The following is a 13,211-nucleotide window of genomic DNA, read 5'->3' on the forward strand; positions in this document are numbered from 1 at the left end:
AGCTGGATGCACATCAGGCTGAAAATGAGAATTTCTGTAAATCCCTCTTTCGCCATGGACAGTGCCTGATCAACACTAAAGCAGGGGAGAGGGAACACAGGGGAAAGCGCAGCTGCCTTTACGGAGAAGGGCAGCTGCAGCTGGTCTGCTTCAAATCCTTGGAGCCACTCTCTAAGGTGAGTCTCACTCCTTAAAAAAGTTAGAGGGACAGGTGACAAACAGGAGGAGGAGTTTACAGGGTTATGGCATTTCTTCAGCTGGAGCAAGGATCCCAAAGGCTGCACTCACACTGGAGGTGAGGGGGCTATAAATGGCCAAGGGACCCAGTCCTTCCTCCTGCAGGGATGAGCCAGGAGTCTGATGGGCTCAAGCAGGGAAAACCTCAACGTTAATAGTTAAAGTTTGCTATTGTGGGATCTCTGGAAGAGAAGAGGGAACAGAAAGAGGAAAACTCTGGTGTAGAGATACTCTCTAGATGCAGAGTATATCCACTGTTTATGTTGTTAGAAGTTCAGTGTGTATAAATGCTATGCTTGTTTATAAACATATAAATTTGGTATTTAGTATAGAAATTTCCAAACCCAGAAATCCCAGTAGCCAGCTCAATCACCACCATCCTGACCACTTAAGAGTACCCGCAGCAGCTCCAAAGCTAATTTGAATGCTAATTGTCACACACCCAGGGAGCATGAGAACACAAACTAATGCTTAGAATAGAAATTTCCTGTTGCTTCCTAGGAATTCCCTGGTGCTCTCTTTAAAATATCCATGGGTTTTCTAGAAATTTCAATGAGCTTTCTGTGGCTTTTCAGTGAGCATTCTAGAAATTCAGAGTGGACTCTACGAGCTTTCCATTACTTTTGGGGTATTTTTTTGTGCTTCCCAGGACTATCCTTGTTCTTTCTAGGAATTGCAGAGAGATTTGCAGAGATTATGGACAGGAATTCCAGGGTGCTTCTTGAACAGTTTGATATGCTTCCCAGAAATTCCAGCCAGCTTTCACACTCTTTCCTTCCAGCACTTCCTAGGCCTTTTCCTCTGCTTTCTGGAAGTGCTGGGGAAGGAGGGAGACCAAAGAAAACTGGCGATGTTTCTCCTAATTTCCTGGAGAAATTCCTTCCACAGCAGGATTTCTTTAACTGAGGACACCTCTGATGGATGATAAATTGGGGAATTAGATGTTATCATGGGCAAAGATGCAAGCCTCTGTGTTCAGCGGCTCACTTTAGGAGAGTTTTAAAGGAAGCAAGATGGTGCTGCACTGTGTCTGGTTGTGGAAGATGCAGAGGAATGGGTCTTTCTGGTGGAAAACAAGACTGTATGAAGTGGGACCGAGACCCTGGGCAGGACATAACTGATCATTCGGTGTTGTTTCACAGTGTGGAGCTGATGTTTGCTGGAGACTTGATGTTAAAGGGAAGAGGTTCATTAGCACTGTTAACTGGGAAAGGGACAACGACTCGATAAGGGGCTTGGCCAATCCTCCCCTTTGCTTCGGTGGGGCTTCCATCAGGCAACGACTTGTCGGACCCGTGCGTTCCTGGCATGGCTCTCCCCGGCCGTGCCAGGGCTGGGGTTCAGCCTCCTCCCGCCGTGCTGCGTCCCAGCAAATCTCCGCCCCCGTCCCCCGACATCTCTTCCAAACGAGCCTCCCAAGCTGGGAGGTTTCAAACGAACTTCCAAGCGAGAAGGCTTTTCCCTGCCCAAGGCGGAGAGGCGGCACAAGAGCCCCTCTTAAGGCAGTTCTTCATTTAAAAACCCGAACTCACCCCAGACCCTCCCGGAGCCTCCTCAGGGCGCTGCAGCTCCGCCCGCCGCGCGACAGGGGGCGCTCTCCACCCGGCAGCCGCGGGCGCGCCCCCGCCACGTGATGCGCCGGTCCCGGGCGGCGATTGGCTGAGAGCGGTCACGTGCACGCGGCGCGGGGGAGGGGCCGCGGTTGCCGGGGCGACACCGGCGGCGGCCGAGGGGAGATCGGGACCGCGGGGAGTGGGGGACAGGTGGGAATGGGGGACAGGGGAGCGTGTGGGGCAGGAGGGACTGGGACAGGTGGGATTGGAGCAGGGGGGTTGTGAGGCAGTGCGATGTGGTGCAGGTGGGAGTGGGGCAGGTAGACTTTGGCGCCTGTATGTATCTGTGTGTGTGTGTGTGTGTATCTGTGTGTGTGTATCTGTGTGTGTGTGTATCTATATGTGTGTGTGTGTATCTATATGTGTGTGTGTGTATCTATATGTGTGTGTGTGTATATCTGTGTGTGTGTGTGTGTATCTGTGTGTGTGTGTATCTGTGTGTGTGTGTCTCTCTGTGTGTATCTGTGTGTGTGTGTGTATCTGTGTGTGTGTGTGTATATCTGTGTGTGTATGTGTGTATCTGTGTGTGTGTGTGTATCTGTGTGTGTGTATATCTGTGTGTATATCTGTGTGTGTATATCTGTGTGTGTGTATATATGTGTGTGTATCTCTGTGTGTGTGTGTGTGTATCTGTGTATCTCTGTGTGTGTGTGCCTATGTGTGTGTGTGTGTATATCTGTGTGTGTGTATCTGTGTGTGTGTATCTGTGTGTGTGTATCTCTTTGTGTGTATCTCTGTGTGTGTGTGTGTGTGTATCTGTGTATCTCTGTGTGTGTGTATCTATGTGTGTGTGTGCCTATGTGTGTGTGTGTATATCTGTGTGTGTGTGTCTCTCCTCCTCATGCCCTCTGGAGATGCTGTGGCTGATGGGCTGTGCTGTGTGAGTCCTGTGCTGTACACTAACACCTCCCTTCTTTGCCATTTCCCAGCTTTATCAGCGATGAGAAGTAGCAGCAGCCCTTAGCGATGGGTGATGTTTTAGCGTACGAAGCTGAGTTACTTGGACTAGTGAAAGAGGTTGGTTTTCTCTCTCTTTGTTGTTGTTGTTGTTGTTGTTGTTGCAATGAGCAAGCAAGATTTCACAGTGTTTGTATTCAGAGTCAGGCATTGTAACTGAGGTCTAAATTCTGGAGTTACTTATCTGGCTAATGTTGCTGCACTCGGAAATCTTGCTGACTCCTGTCATGCTCTGTAGGTTCAAAAGGCTCAGTGTCCATTAAATGCCAGCAGTAAAATTTTCTTGTTTGGTTGAACAAAATTACTGGCTAAACCAAGGGGCATCATTCTTTCAGAGAGGGTGTACTCAGTTGTCTCTAGGATGCAGGAGGAATTGTAGATGTTATTTTCCTACCACAAGGTATCAGTTCGTGGTTTATCACTTTGCATTTATGGACCATCCTACAGAGAAACTTTGGCATTTCATGGGTCATTCATTGAAGCATTAATAATAAAGGATTAATCACTTATTGAAGTATTAATCATTTAACAAATGTCATTCCTCTATGTTTTTGTCTTGTAGTATTTGGATTTTGCCGGATTTCAAGAAACGGTGAAAGTACTTAAAAAGGAATGTAAAATAAAAGGGAAGCCACTGCCTCAGCCAGCAGATGTTTCCTCAAAAGATTCATTGCCTGTTCAGGTAATGCATCATTTACACTTATTTTGAGTAATAATGAAAATAGAGGCCACTAACCACCCTGTGAGTTACTACAACAGTGAACTGTCTGAACAGATTCTTGATTATTTGGAGAAATCTCCTAGCAGTCTTCTTCCAGCACAGGAACCTTCAAGTTTGGGGTTGGGGTTATTTTTTTTTTCCAGAACTCCAGTCATTTTGAACTCAAGACACTAGTTTTGATTTACACTACTTTAAGTTTTTACTGATATGCTTGAAAATTTGGGCTTTGCTTCTTGTATTGATGGTTGATACAGGCTCTCAAAGATATTAAAGATACGTGAAGAAAGAATATTTGGGTGGTCATTGAATGGTGGGAGATTTTTGAATGAAACTTTTAATTCTAAGTGTTCAGATGGCACTGGAATTCTGCATTCACTAACTTACTGCTGAGAAAATGTGGCTCTTCTGTGTTTGGGTTTTCACTTGATGCTTTTCCCTTTCACAGGAAGATCTACTCACAGCATTTGAAAATGGTGATCAGAAAGTTTTCTTCCAGCTCTGGGAGGAGCATATTTTTTCTTCAGTCCATGACAGTGATCCAGCTGCTCAGAACCTGGAGTTCTATCTTCACATCTACTTTGCCACCTTCCTCTTGAAACAAACTATGGGAAAGCCTGTAAGTTTAGTTCACAATTCACCTCACATTGCTGTTTGTTTTACTTCATTTATTTGTCTTTAGTGTGGATGAGGATGGGGTGTTCTCTAAGAATCATTCCAAGAATATGTTTCCAGTTTTGGGCACAGTCTGCATTTTAGATCAACCAGATCCTTTGTATTGTGAAGTACAGAGATGGAAGTTGGAACTGTCCTTAGCCTGCAGTTCCTGAAGTATTTCAAGTTGGAAAATACCCACATGGCAATACTTTCACACTTGTAATTGTAGATCATAGCAGATTCTTAAAACACTTATTTTGCTTTGAGTTTGGACTGAAGCTGTGAGTTGAAATATAATAATTTCTGATGAAATGGCAAAGCTCAGTTTTGACCAGCTCCGTATATAATGTTGAGAAATATAATCCCAAGATGTTAAAAATTAAAATCTCTGTTACATGGAACTTTTATGATGAAGAGACATTTAAGTAGCCTGGACTGAGCCAGATCAGCCAGGGCTTAATAGCTCCTGCCCTTCACCTGTCAGCTGCTGCAGGAGTATTTGGATGCCTGCAGTCTGTTTTCCAGCCTCTAAGGAGCTTTTGTTCTATTCTGTGTGCCAGCTCCACTTCCCAGTGCTGTGCAGGTGGATTTTTTTGTTTCTGCACTTACCACTGGAATAAAGCATGTCTACAGTAGGTGTTTCCTCTCTGCCCTGGGTGTAGAAATGGCATTTTTCTTTAAAAATCTAGCCTGAAGTGAGCAGGAATAATTTACATGCAAAAAGCAATTGTCTGTCTCTTCTTTCTTTGGACCTGGATGACAGAAACAACAATATTGGTTAACATTTTCCTTTATGACTGGTGAAAACATACAATATGTTCTCTAGTTAAATAAATACTGTTCTTTAGATAACAAATATTCTGGAATTTCAAACTTGATATTAATATACTTGGGTCTCTTCTTTTATTTGCCAGCTTTACAGTGCATTCAGAATGGTAGTTTTCTAAATTAAAGCTGCTGCTTTATTTCCTAGGACAAAGCTGAATTTGAGGATAGGATTTCTTATTTTAAGGCATACCTGGAAACAAAAGGAACTGCACTGAGCCAGACTACAGAGTTTCTTCCCTTCTATGCTTTGCCTTTTGTTCCGAACCCCATGGTGCATCCTTCATTTAAAGAACTTTTCCAGGTAAGTATCTGTGTTGCAGAGATGGTGCTTATGATGACTTACACTGAGCACCCTCTGCATACCGTGCAGGTGGCAGGTTAGGTGATGACTTCCAGAGCTGTGGTTTGGTGTTCTAAAGTATTGTTGGCAATTCCTGTGGGGAAGGTACAGCCACCATTTCATGTGCTGATGGCTTGCTCCTGCAGTGCAAAACTGCACCTTCACTTCTCTGTTGTGCTGGAAATGTCTGGTTGTGTAGCTGCACTTGGGCTGGATCAAGAAGTTGCTTTCTTGTCTGTGAATGTGTGTGTAAACAGTTCCCACGTACATATACCTACACAAATTTGTTTGTAAAGCCTGTACAGTATTTTTTAGAGTTATTTGCTCTGAATGCTTCCCTGTCTGACCACGTGGGCAGTTATGCTGGCCTGGCTGAGCAGCTGTGGGCAGCCACTCCAGTGCAAGGAGATGCCTTCAGCCTCCATTGCTGCCACACTGCTTTTGATATCAAACCAAAGCTGAAGTGATAGTTGCCCTAGGGCTGACTTCGGAAGTACCAACTGAAGAGGAGCTCCAGTTTAACACCAAAAAAAGGCATATCCTGCCATTTTCCTTCAGGACTGGCTATAAATAATGAGACAGACTGGTTGACCTCAGAGATGGAATATGACTACTCTTTTTAAATTATACTTAGCAGCATTTTTTTATAATGCCTTATCTAAGACGAGATCCTCAGGTTTATTCAGAGTAACCCAGTGTCCAAGCTCTTAGTCCACACTCACTCATATTTTCTTGTGGGAATTATACAACTCATTCCATGGTAGTGTTGAAACACAGATTGTTTTATGTTTGAGAAAGAGCAGCAGTGAGTCACTGGTTTACTAAGCAGTGTTCTTATGGCATATATTTTTCTCAGGCATCTGATGCTTTATATAGCTGGAGTTCCTGTTGGTTTGTGTAATAACGTCTTGAAAAATAATATGCACTCCTCTCTGTAGGAGGCAAGGTTCCTTTGGTAATACACAGCATGCTGTGGTACACCACTGTCTGGATACTGAGTTGGTAAATGCAACAAGTCAATTCTCTACACTCTCCAGCATGGTGAAATAAGGGCAAATCCGAGCTGTGAGGACAGCTTGCAACATATATGTATACAGCAGTAAATTTAGGAAGCTCCTGCTGCTTGTTGGAAGACAGAGCTTTTTCTAATGTTGGCTGGCTCTTCTTCAAGGAGAAACCAGCTTCACTGAAGGCTTGAAATAGAAGACATGAGTATTTGGTGGATTCCTAGGTGTAGTTTGACTTTTTTCCTTAACTGTTATTTTCCTATGCATATGAGACACTACGTCAGGCAGAGGACAACATTCCAGTTAATGCTGTTGGTCTGTTCTGCTGGTATGTTTTTCCTGCATGAGCTGTTTTCCTCCAAATCCTTATTTTAGAAACATTGTACCCTGATCACCAATGTCATGTCATGACACTTGCCATAGTTATTGACAAAACTTACCATTCCCAGATCTTGTTAGGAGCAAAAGATGAAAACTGAGCAGTGCAAAATTATTAATTTTGTACTCTATTTAATACATGTGAAATTAATTTTTTATCTTTTTCTCAAGTTGCTTGTATTTTAAAGGTACTTCTACTTTTGGGGCAGTTGTTGCATGTGCACATGAGGCACACTGTGTGATAGTTTTGTACTTTAAATAAAGCTACACTGTGTTTCTAGAACTCTTGTCTAGGAATAATACTGAACTCCCCTCTGACTTCAGTATGCTTTTATGGGGAGTGAGCAAACACATTCACTTCAGTAACAGTGAAGGGAATATCTTTTCAATCTAATGCTGGCTGCCTTGTTTACTAGTGGGAAGTTGCTGTGATCCAAGCAGTACTTTCTGCAGAGTGTACATATTTGGTGAACAACTGTCATTATTTGTTTTTCTTTTCAAGGATTCTTGGACATTGGATTTAAGGACAAGATTGGAAAAGTTCCTGTCTCTGACTCTCAAAGCCAGACAGACCCCTCGGCTTCTCACTATATTTGTATCCTTCTAGGAAAACACTTTGCAGATAATTAGAAACGCTGTAAAGAGGCAGAATAATTTATTGCAAGACTGTGCTGCTAATATTTATTGCAGAATTGCAGTAATGTTGCACTTCAGTGTTTCTATGATAGGAAACACTGTTTATATACCACATTCAAAAATAAGCTTTTGAAAAAGTCATGTACAGACCATGTACAGATCCACATGAACCTACATGTTTATCAAATGATCATTCTTTGCTTCCATGTATGAAGTACAGGATACTCAAAGGCACCAACCTGACCTGGCTTCTTTCTTAGCATTTCTAAAGCTGTTAGTATTATTTTAAATTAGCCATTTCAGGGACTAGCTGAAAGTTTTTCAGGGGTTTTAAGGGTTCTAGAAATTATTTGGTCACTCAAAGGTCAGCAAAAGGTCTCAAGTCTCTATGCAACATTGTGAGTTGTGCGCTTACGAGATTTTTATGTATTTGTTGTTGATTTATGTATTCTGGGGCACATCAGGCAGTGCCTGTTGGCTGGGACAGTAGGAATATTTGGCTTGGTCAAGTTTCTCATTCTGTGTCTCTGGAACAAATGCTGAAAAGATGCACATTTTCCTGAACTACTCCTACTCGTGCAACAGAAGGAGAGTGGACAGTGCAACAAAGGTAAATGCTGGGCTGTGGTAAGGATGTTCTGTAAGATTGTCATGGGCTGTGAGAGTAGTGGGAGGTTCTCCTGCAGGGGTGGGGAAACCAGTGATGCATGGCAGAAGGTCCTTGGAAATCCAGATCCCAGCCTTGGCCATAGCTATTGATAGACTTTTTGAGCTCAGTCAAGTTCAAGCAGTCAATAAGTATCAGTAAGTATGACTAGAAATGGGAAAGGGCCTAGTAGTGGGATTTTTATTCAACATCTGTTCTGTCCTGAAATATGTAAAAAGAAGTGGAGAACTCCATAAAAAGTGCATACCAGCTCTCATTTTTTAGTTCTGATGAAAGTAAGTTGCCTCAGATTCCTTTCCCTTACCTGCTTAGGCCTATCTGCATCTTCCAGATTTCAAATGTCATTCAGTTGTTCTGATGACTGTCTGATGATCTTAGACAAAGCTGATTTTTGTTCCTGTTTAGTCATTCTGTTTAAATAGTACCTCCTAAAATAGAGTATATTAGTACCTCCTGAATAATAATGTGTTCATTTAAATGTGACTGGCTGATGTGTCGCATTTTGAGGTAAGCTGCTTCTACACACTTAAGTGTGTGTGTGTGTCTTGGGACCTTTAGAAATAATAATTTCAGCACAGAATCCTGTTAGATGCTGATAACACTTGAAATATGTGCCTTTTAAAAATCAGTTCAATGAATGGAGCTTGGGTTTCCAAATACCTTGCATTAATTTTTTCACTTGACTTTCTGCATACACTTTCTCATATAGGGATCTGTATGAGACCAGTTGGATTCTTAAAATTACTTTTCCTCTTGAGTTATTTTAATCTGTCAATTTATCCTGAGGATTTACTCTTTGTAGATTGAAGTAAGGAGAAAGTTAGGTTTTCTCCCAGTGTGAGTTCCATGTATTTTTTTTGTTATTTTGTGCTTTGTGTTGTTGCATTAGACTTTCACTGAATAATAGAAAGGTCTTCTGGATTTTTATTTTCCAGAAGTTACACTTTTTCCTTGTGGAGGACTTTCCTGAAGGCAATAATTCCATGCTCTTATTAAAAAGAAACAGCTACGCAGTTGGGCCTGACTTACTTGGGGCCTGATTATTTTTAATTTGGGGAGGTTCTGTGCTTTTTACAGGGACTGTCATGGAATTGAATTCATGCAGGTCATCCTTAATTTGCAGATCTGTTACGTGCCCTGGAGGTTGAGTCAGTTTGGACTTTTCATAAAGGTTACTTGAGGGCTGTCTCATATGAAAGTTTTGGATCTAAGAGGTTATTTTTGCAGTGTCCTGCTCACATCACATGGGATCCACAGCACTTACTCGCTGCTGGAGAATATTTACTTTATCAGTGAAGGGGAAATGCAAAGAAAATTTATAGACAACACATGAATGAAGAGCAGTGTGGCAGAGTCCTGAAAACAGCCTTTTGTAGATAGTTGCCAGTCATCAGTCTGACATGCTGAAGTACTTCAGGTTTGGGTGGGGTGGTTGTAAATGCTCTTGAGGGTGTCCTGGAGTGTTCAGTGTGTTTACCTTGCCTGATTTACCTGCTACAGTCTGGCTTTTCACCCATTTGCTAAAAAATTTCAGTTCCTATATGACTTCCAAAGCTATTTGTGTGGCAGTTGTGCTTAACTTACAGTTCTCCCATATGTTTTCAGTTTGGCTGGAAAGGAAAAAATTGCAGAATGGTTGGCATCTTGCACAGGGAGCTTCAGACCTTCTTTGTGTCCTCTCTGCTAACAGGAACTGAGGGAATGAAGTCTTTGGAACTGTGTTCAGCTGCTGTTCCCTTCACTGCCTCATTACAAATCTGTGGATGAGTTCACAGCCACTCTTCCACCGTTTTGGGGAGGGGGAGAGTGGAAGAAGCGTGTCAGGCTGCTGCACTAGAGAAGGTGGAGTGTGACCTACCTGTCTGTCAAGATTTGCCAAAGTCTAAATGACTATGTATGTGGAAAAGTGTCCATTTAGAATATGGATAGTCATTTTTAAGCAAGAAGGAGACTGCATTGAGTTTTGGTTATGTAGTTTTTTCCTGCTGACTGCAGTTGGAAGACGTATTTTCAACATTGGAAATTTTGCCCACTGGGCTATGAAAAGCAAGCAAACTCTGAGAAGGTTTATGCTTTGTGATTTGATGCTTCCAACTTTCCTCTGAGTGAAAGTCACGCTCTACATACATCCATTGGAAATTTTTGAATTGAATGTGTTGTGTCACAGTTAAATAAAAATTCCCATTTGCTCATCTAGGCAATAGAATAAAGTGCTGGAGTGGCTAGTTTTGTGCAATGGTTGCTCTCAGAATCTTTGTTAGTTTAGAAAAATGTTCTTGTTTTGAAGCTGTATCATATTAAAGCTGTGGTCGCAGTTTAACAGTAATGGCTGTGAAATAAAAACAAGATCAAAGTTGAACTACTGTAATCAAGGCTGAATAATTTGGTTGTCTTTGGAAGTTATCTTAACTCCTCTGATTTTTAAGTTAATGTTGATTGGAGTTATTTTAACAGCTTACAGAATTGTAAAAAGCTTAGGACTTTCAGCAGGGTTGCTTAATGTTACTGTTCTAGTGGTGTTTTGTTTATTGGTCTGGGTTTTTTTAAGTGCGTTTTGCTGGGTTTGAACAGGATCTGTGGCTTGTCACAGCTTCTGTTGTTTCACACCAGGTTTAGCTCCCTCCTAGGAAGTGTAAGAGAAATATCATTAAGGTGGCTTGGTTTGCAGCCTGGTATGAGTTGTCAGTCACAAACCCTGCAGGTGAAGAATGCTGTGGTTCATGAATGGTTCTCAGAAAGGAGCCATCCTTAGGGGGGAAGAGTCTTTGAGAGTAAAATAACTGTCTTTTTTTTTTACTTAACTTGTAGAAGTAAGAAAATGTGTCTTCCTGTACTCCGTGTTTTATTTTAAGACTGTCAGTTTATAGCTGTCTTATAGCTAAAGTCTACCAATGCACATATTCTCTAAAAGATCCCATTAAAAAGATCATTTTGTTATATTTTCTGAAAGCAAAAATAAGCTGTTCTGCCACCTACTGCTTTAAATATCAATGAGATAAACTGTGTTGTATTGGGCTGTTTAGAATGCTTCCTTTAACCCAGAAAGATTTTAGATCTGTGAGAGGGAATCCTACTTTTGTCTGAAACTCCATAGTGAAGCTGATTCCTTCCCACTGTTTATCAGAAAGTCCTATGGTAAATATTCCATCTGTTCACAGATGGGCCCAATGCCATTTTCACAACACTAAAGCAGTACTGGCTTCTCAGCAAACTAATTTAAAACATAATATTCTAGCAAAATACAAAACATCAGCCGTAACAATGGAATTATTGTGCCTTCCTTCATGGTTTTGTCTGGTCACAGATATGCACACTGTTGTCCACTGCTCCAGGTTCTGTGCCCAGTTCCATGCAGAACACGGGCTTGGCTAGGTCTGAGAATGGGGGGAAGGATGCAGATTCTGGTACTCAGTTTGCTTTTGTCTCTAAAGTAATTGAACCTGAAGGAGCAAAATGTATCAGAAATGTAACTTTTTTATTATTCAGATAGAAGTGAAAGACAAATTTGAGTTATTTTCAGAAACTGAGGATATTAAAAGTAAGCAATATAGTTTACCATCAACCAGTAAATGATGGATTATCCTCTTCACAAATGTATTCAGTGATGTTTACTGCCTTATAGTTGTGCTGCTACTGTAGCTGTGAAGCAGTTGGTTCTTTGGACAATTAAGGCATAATAAATACTCATAGGTATTGGAATGAAATGGAATCATGCTAGGATTCGTTATCCTTGTAGGCAAATTCCACACCTCAGAAATGGAGGTTGTCCCTTCAGAGCAGTAAAAATGCTTGTGGGTTCTTTTGTCCTTTAGTTTGAATAGGTGATGCTATTTCTTTTTTTATTATTCTCTTGACAGAAATGATGCAACATCTTCATCAACAGTTAGTGAAGTGCGAGCACAGGTACATGACCCACCTGAAACGATTTCACAAATTGCAGGTGGACTACCATAACCTCCTTGGAGTCACTGCAGAGCTGGTGGATTCTCTGGAGGCCACAGTCATTGGCAAGACGGTAAGAGATGATTCAGATGTGCACTTTCTTCCACACCCCCCCCAGAAAATGGAGACCAAAGGGTGAATTAAGCTTCATAGTTAAGAGCATTTCTGTTAGAACTGTGGCTCTTTACTAATGAAACACAGCACTCTGGGATGAACAGTTCTCCCATTGCTCTGGTGAAGGAGGATAAAAGAAGTGCAAAAAATGTGTTGAACTGTGCTGCCTCAGAAATCTTGAAAAAATGATCACCCTCTCACAAGACACCTCAGATCTCTTGTGAGAGTCCCCTTTTGAGCTCTGCTCTCTCTAATCAGCAGTGATTAGAGGGTATTTCTGTGATTACTGACTGCAGTCCAGCCCATCAACAACTGTCATATATTTAAAACTTCAGTTAGGTCTGTTTTAAATTCCATGGTACTGGAAACAATTGTCTTACCCAAAATTTTGGTTAGGGAAAGCTTTGCTCTCTGTTCTGCTAAACTGGACTTGTTAATTTAATTGGTAAAGGGAGCAGGGATAGGAGTGAATGAGCTATTCATCATGTGAAATGGGCCACATGTATGTGACTGAAGAAGGTACCACTTTCTTAGGAGTATTTTTTATAGGAAGTTGATTGTCTGTTTCGTGTGTTGTGCTGTCTCCTCCGGGAGCATAACTTCTGTGTACACTGAAAGCTGTTCTTAAAGCAGATGTTAGTGGCCTCTGGGTGCTTTTAAGAAACTGTGAATTTATAGCAGGGAAAATGACCTGGCATTTCCTGTGCTGCCTGCTGAGAAGCCAGTGTGTACCTTCCTCCTGTCATCAGCATGAACACCCTGTGGTTTGTTACTGCGTCTGGGATCACTGCTCTGTATTACTACAAGGAAGAATTTGCCCATAGGGGTGGATTATGCTTTACAGCAGATTAGGGAAGGTATCTGCTTACAGGAGCTTCGGTAACAATAAAAACCACAGTCAGTGGTTTTCTGCTTCCCATTTCACACCTCCGTGCTCTCCAGGCGATATCCAGTTACCCTCTGTGGTTGGGAACCGGACGCTGGTTCTCTTCTGTTTGGATATTGTTCCGTTTCCTTTGTGAGCCTTGTGTGGGGCGCTCGTTTGATCCTTCCCAAGTGTGTCCAGCTGAGGGTGCTCTTCTGTTACGGATCCTGGATTCTGTCATTTCTGAATCCA

At 41.9% G+C, this 13,211-nt stretch overlaps 1 protein-coding gene across 1 annotated transcript in view; it reads left to right on the forward strand.

The window, feature by feature from the left end:
• Positions 1-2,816: 2,816 nt before the first annotated feature.
• Positions 2,817-13,211, forward strand: part of ARMC9 (armadillo repeat containing 9) — a gene marked incomplete at its 5' end in the record, with an annotated part of 57,774 nt that continues 47,379 nt past the window's right edge. Inside the window, 7 exons of the mRNA XM_082288197.1 lie at positions 2,817-2,867; positions 3,370-3,489; positions 3,974-4,144; positions 5,156-5,311; positions 7,238-7,330; positions 7,957-7,981; positions 11,896-12,053. Of these exons, the coding sequence (XP_082144323.1) occupies positions 2,817-2,867; positions 3,370-3,489; positions 3,974-4,144; positions 5,156-5,311; positions 7,238-7,330; positions 7,957-7,981; positions 11,896-12,053 (774 nt within the window). The remainder of the gene's footprint in view (positions 2,868-3,369; positions 3,490-3,973; positions 4,145-5,155; positions 5,312-7,237; positions 7,331-7,956; positions 7,982-11,895; positions 12,054-13,211) is intronic.

The sequence above is a fragment of the Coloeus monedula genome, assembly GCF_965178545.1.
Source record: "Coloeus monedula genome assembly, chromosome: 10".
NCBI lineage: Eukaryota > Metazoa > Chordata > Aves > Passeriformes > Corvidae > Coloeus > Coloeus monedula.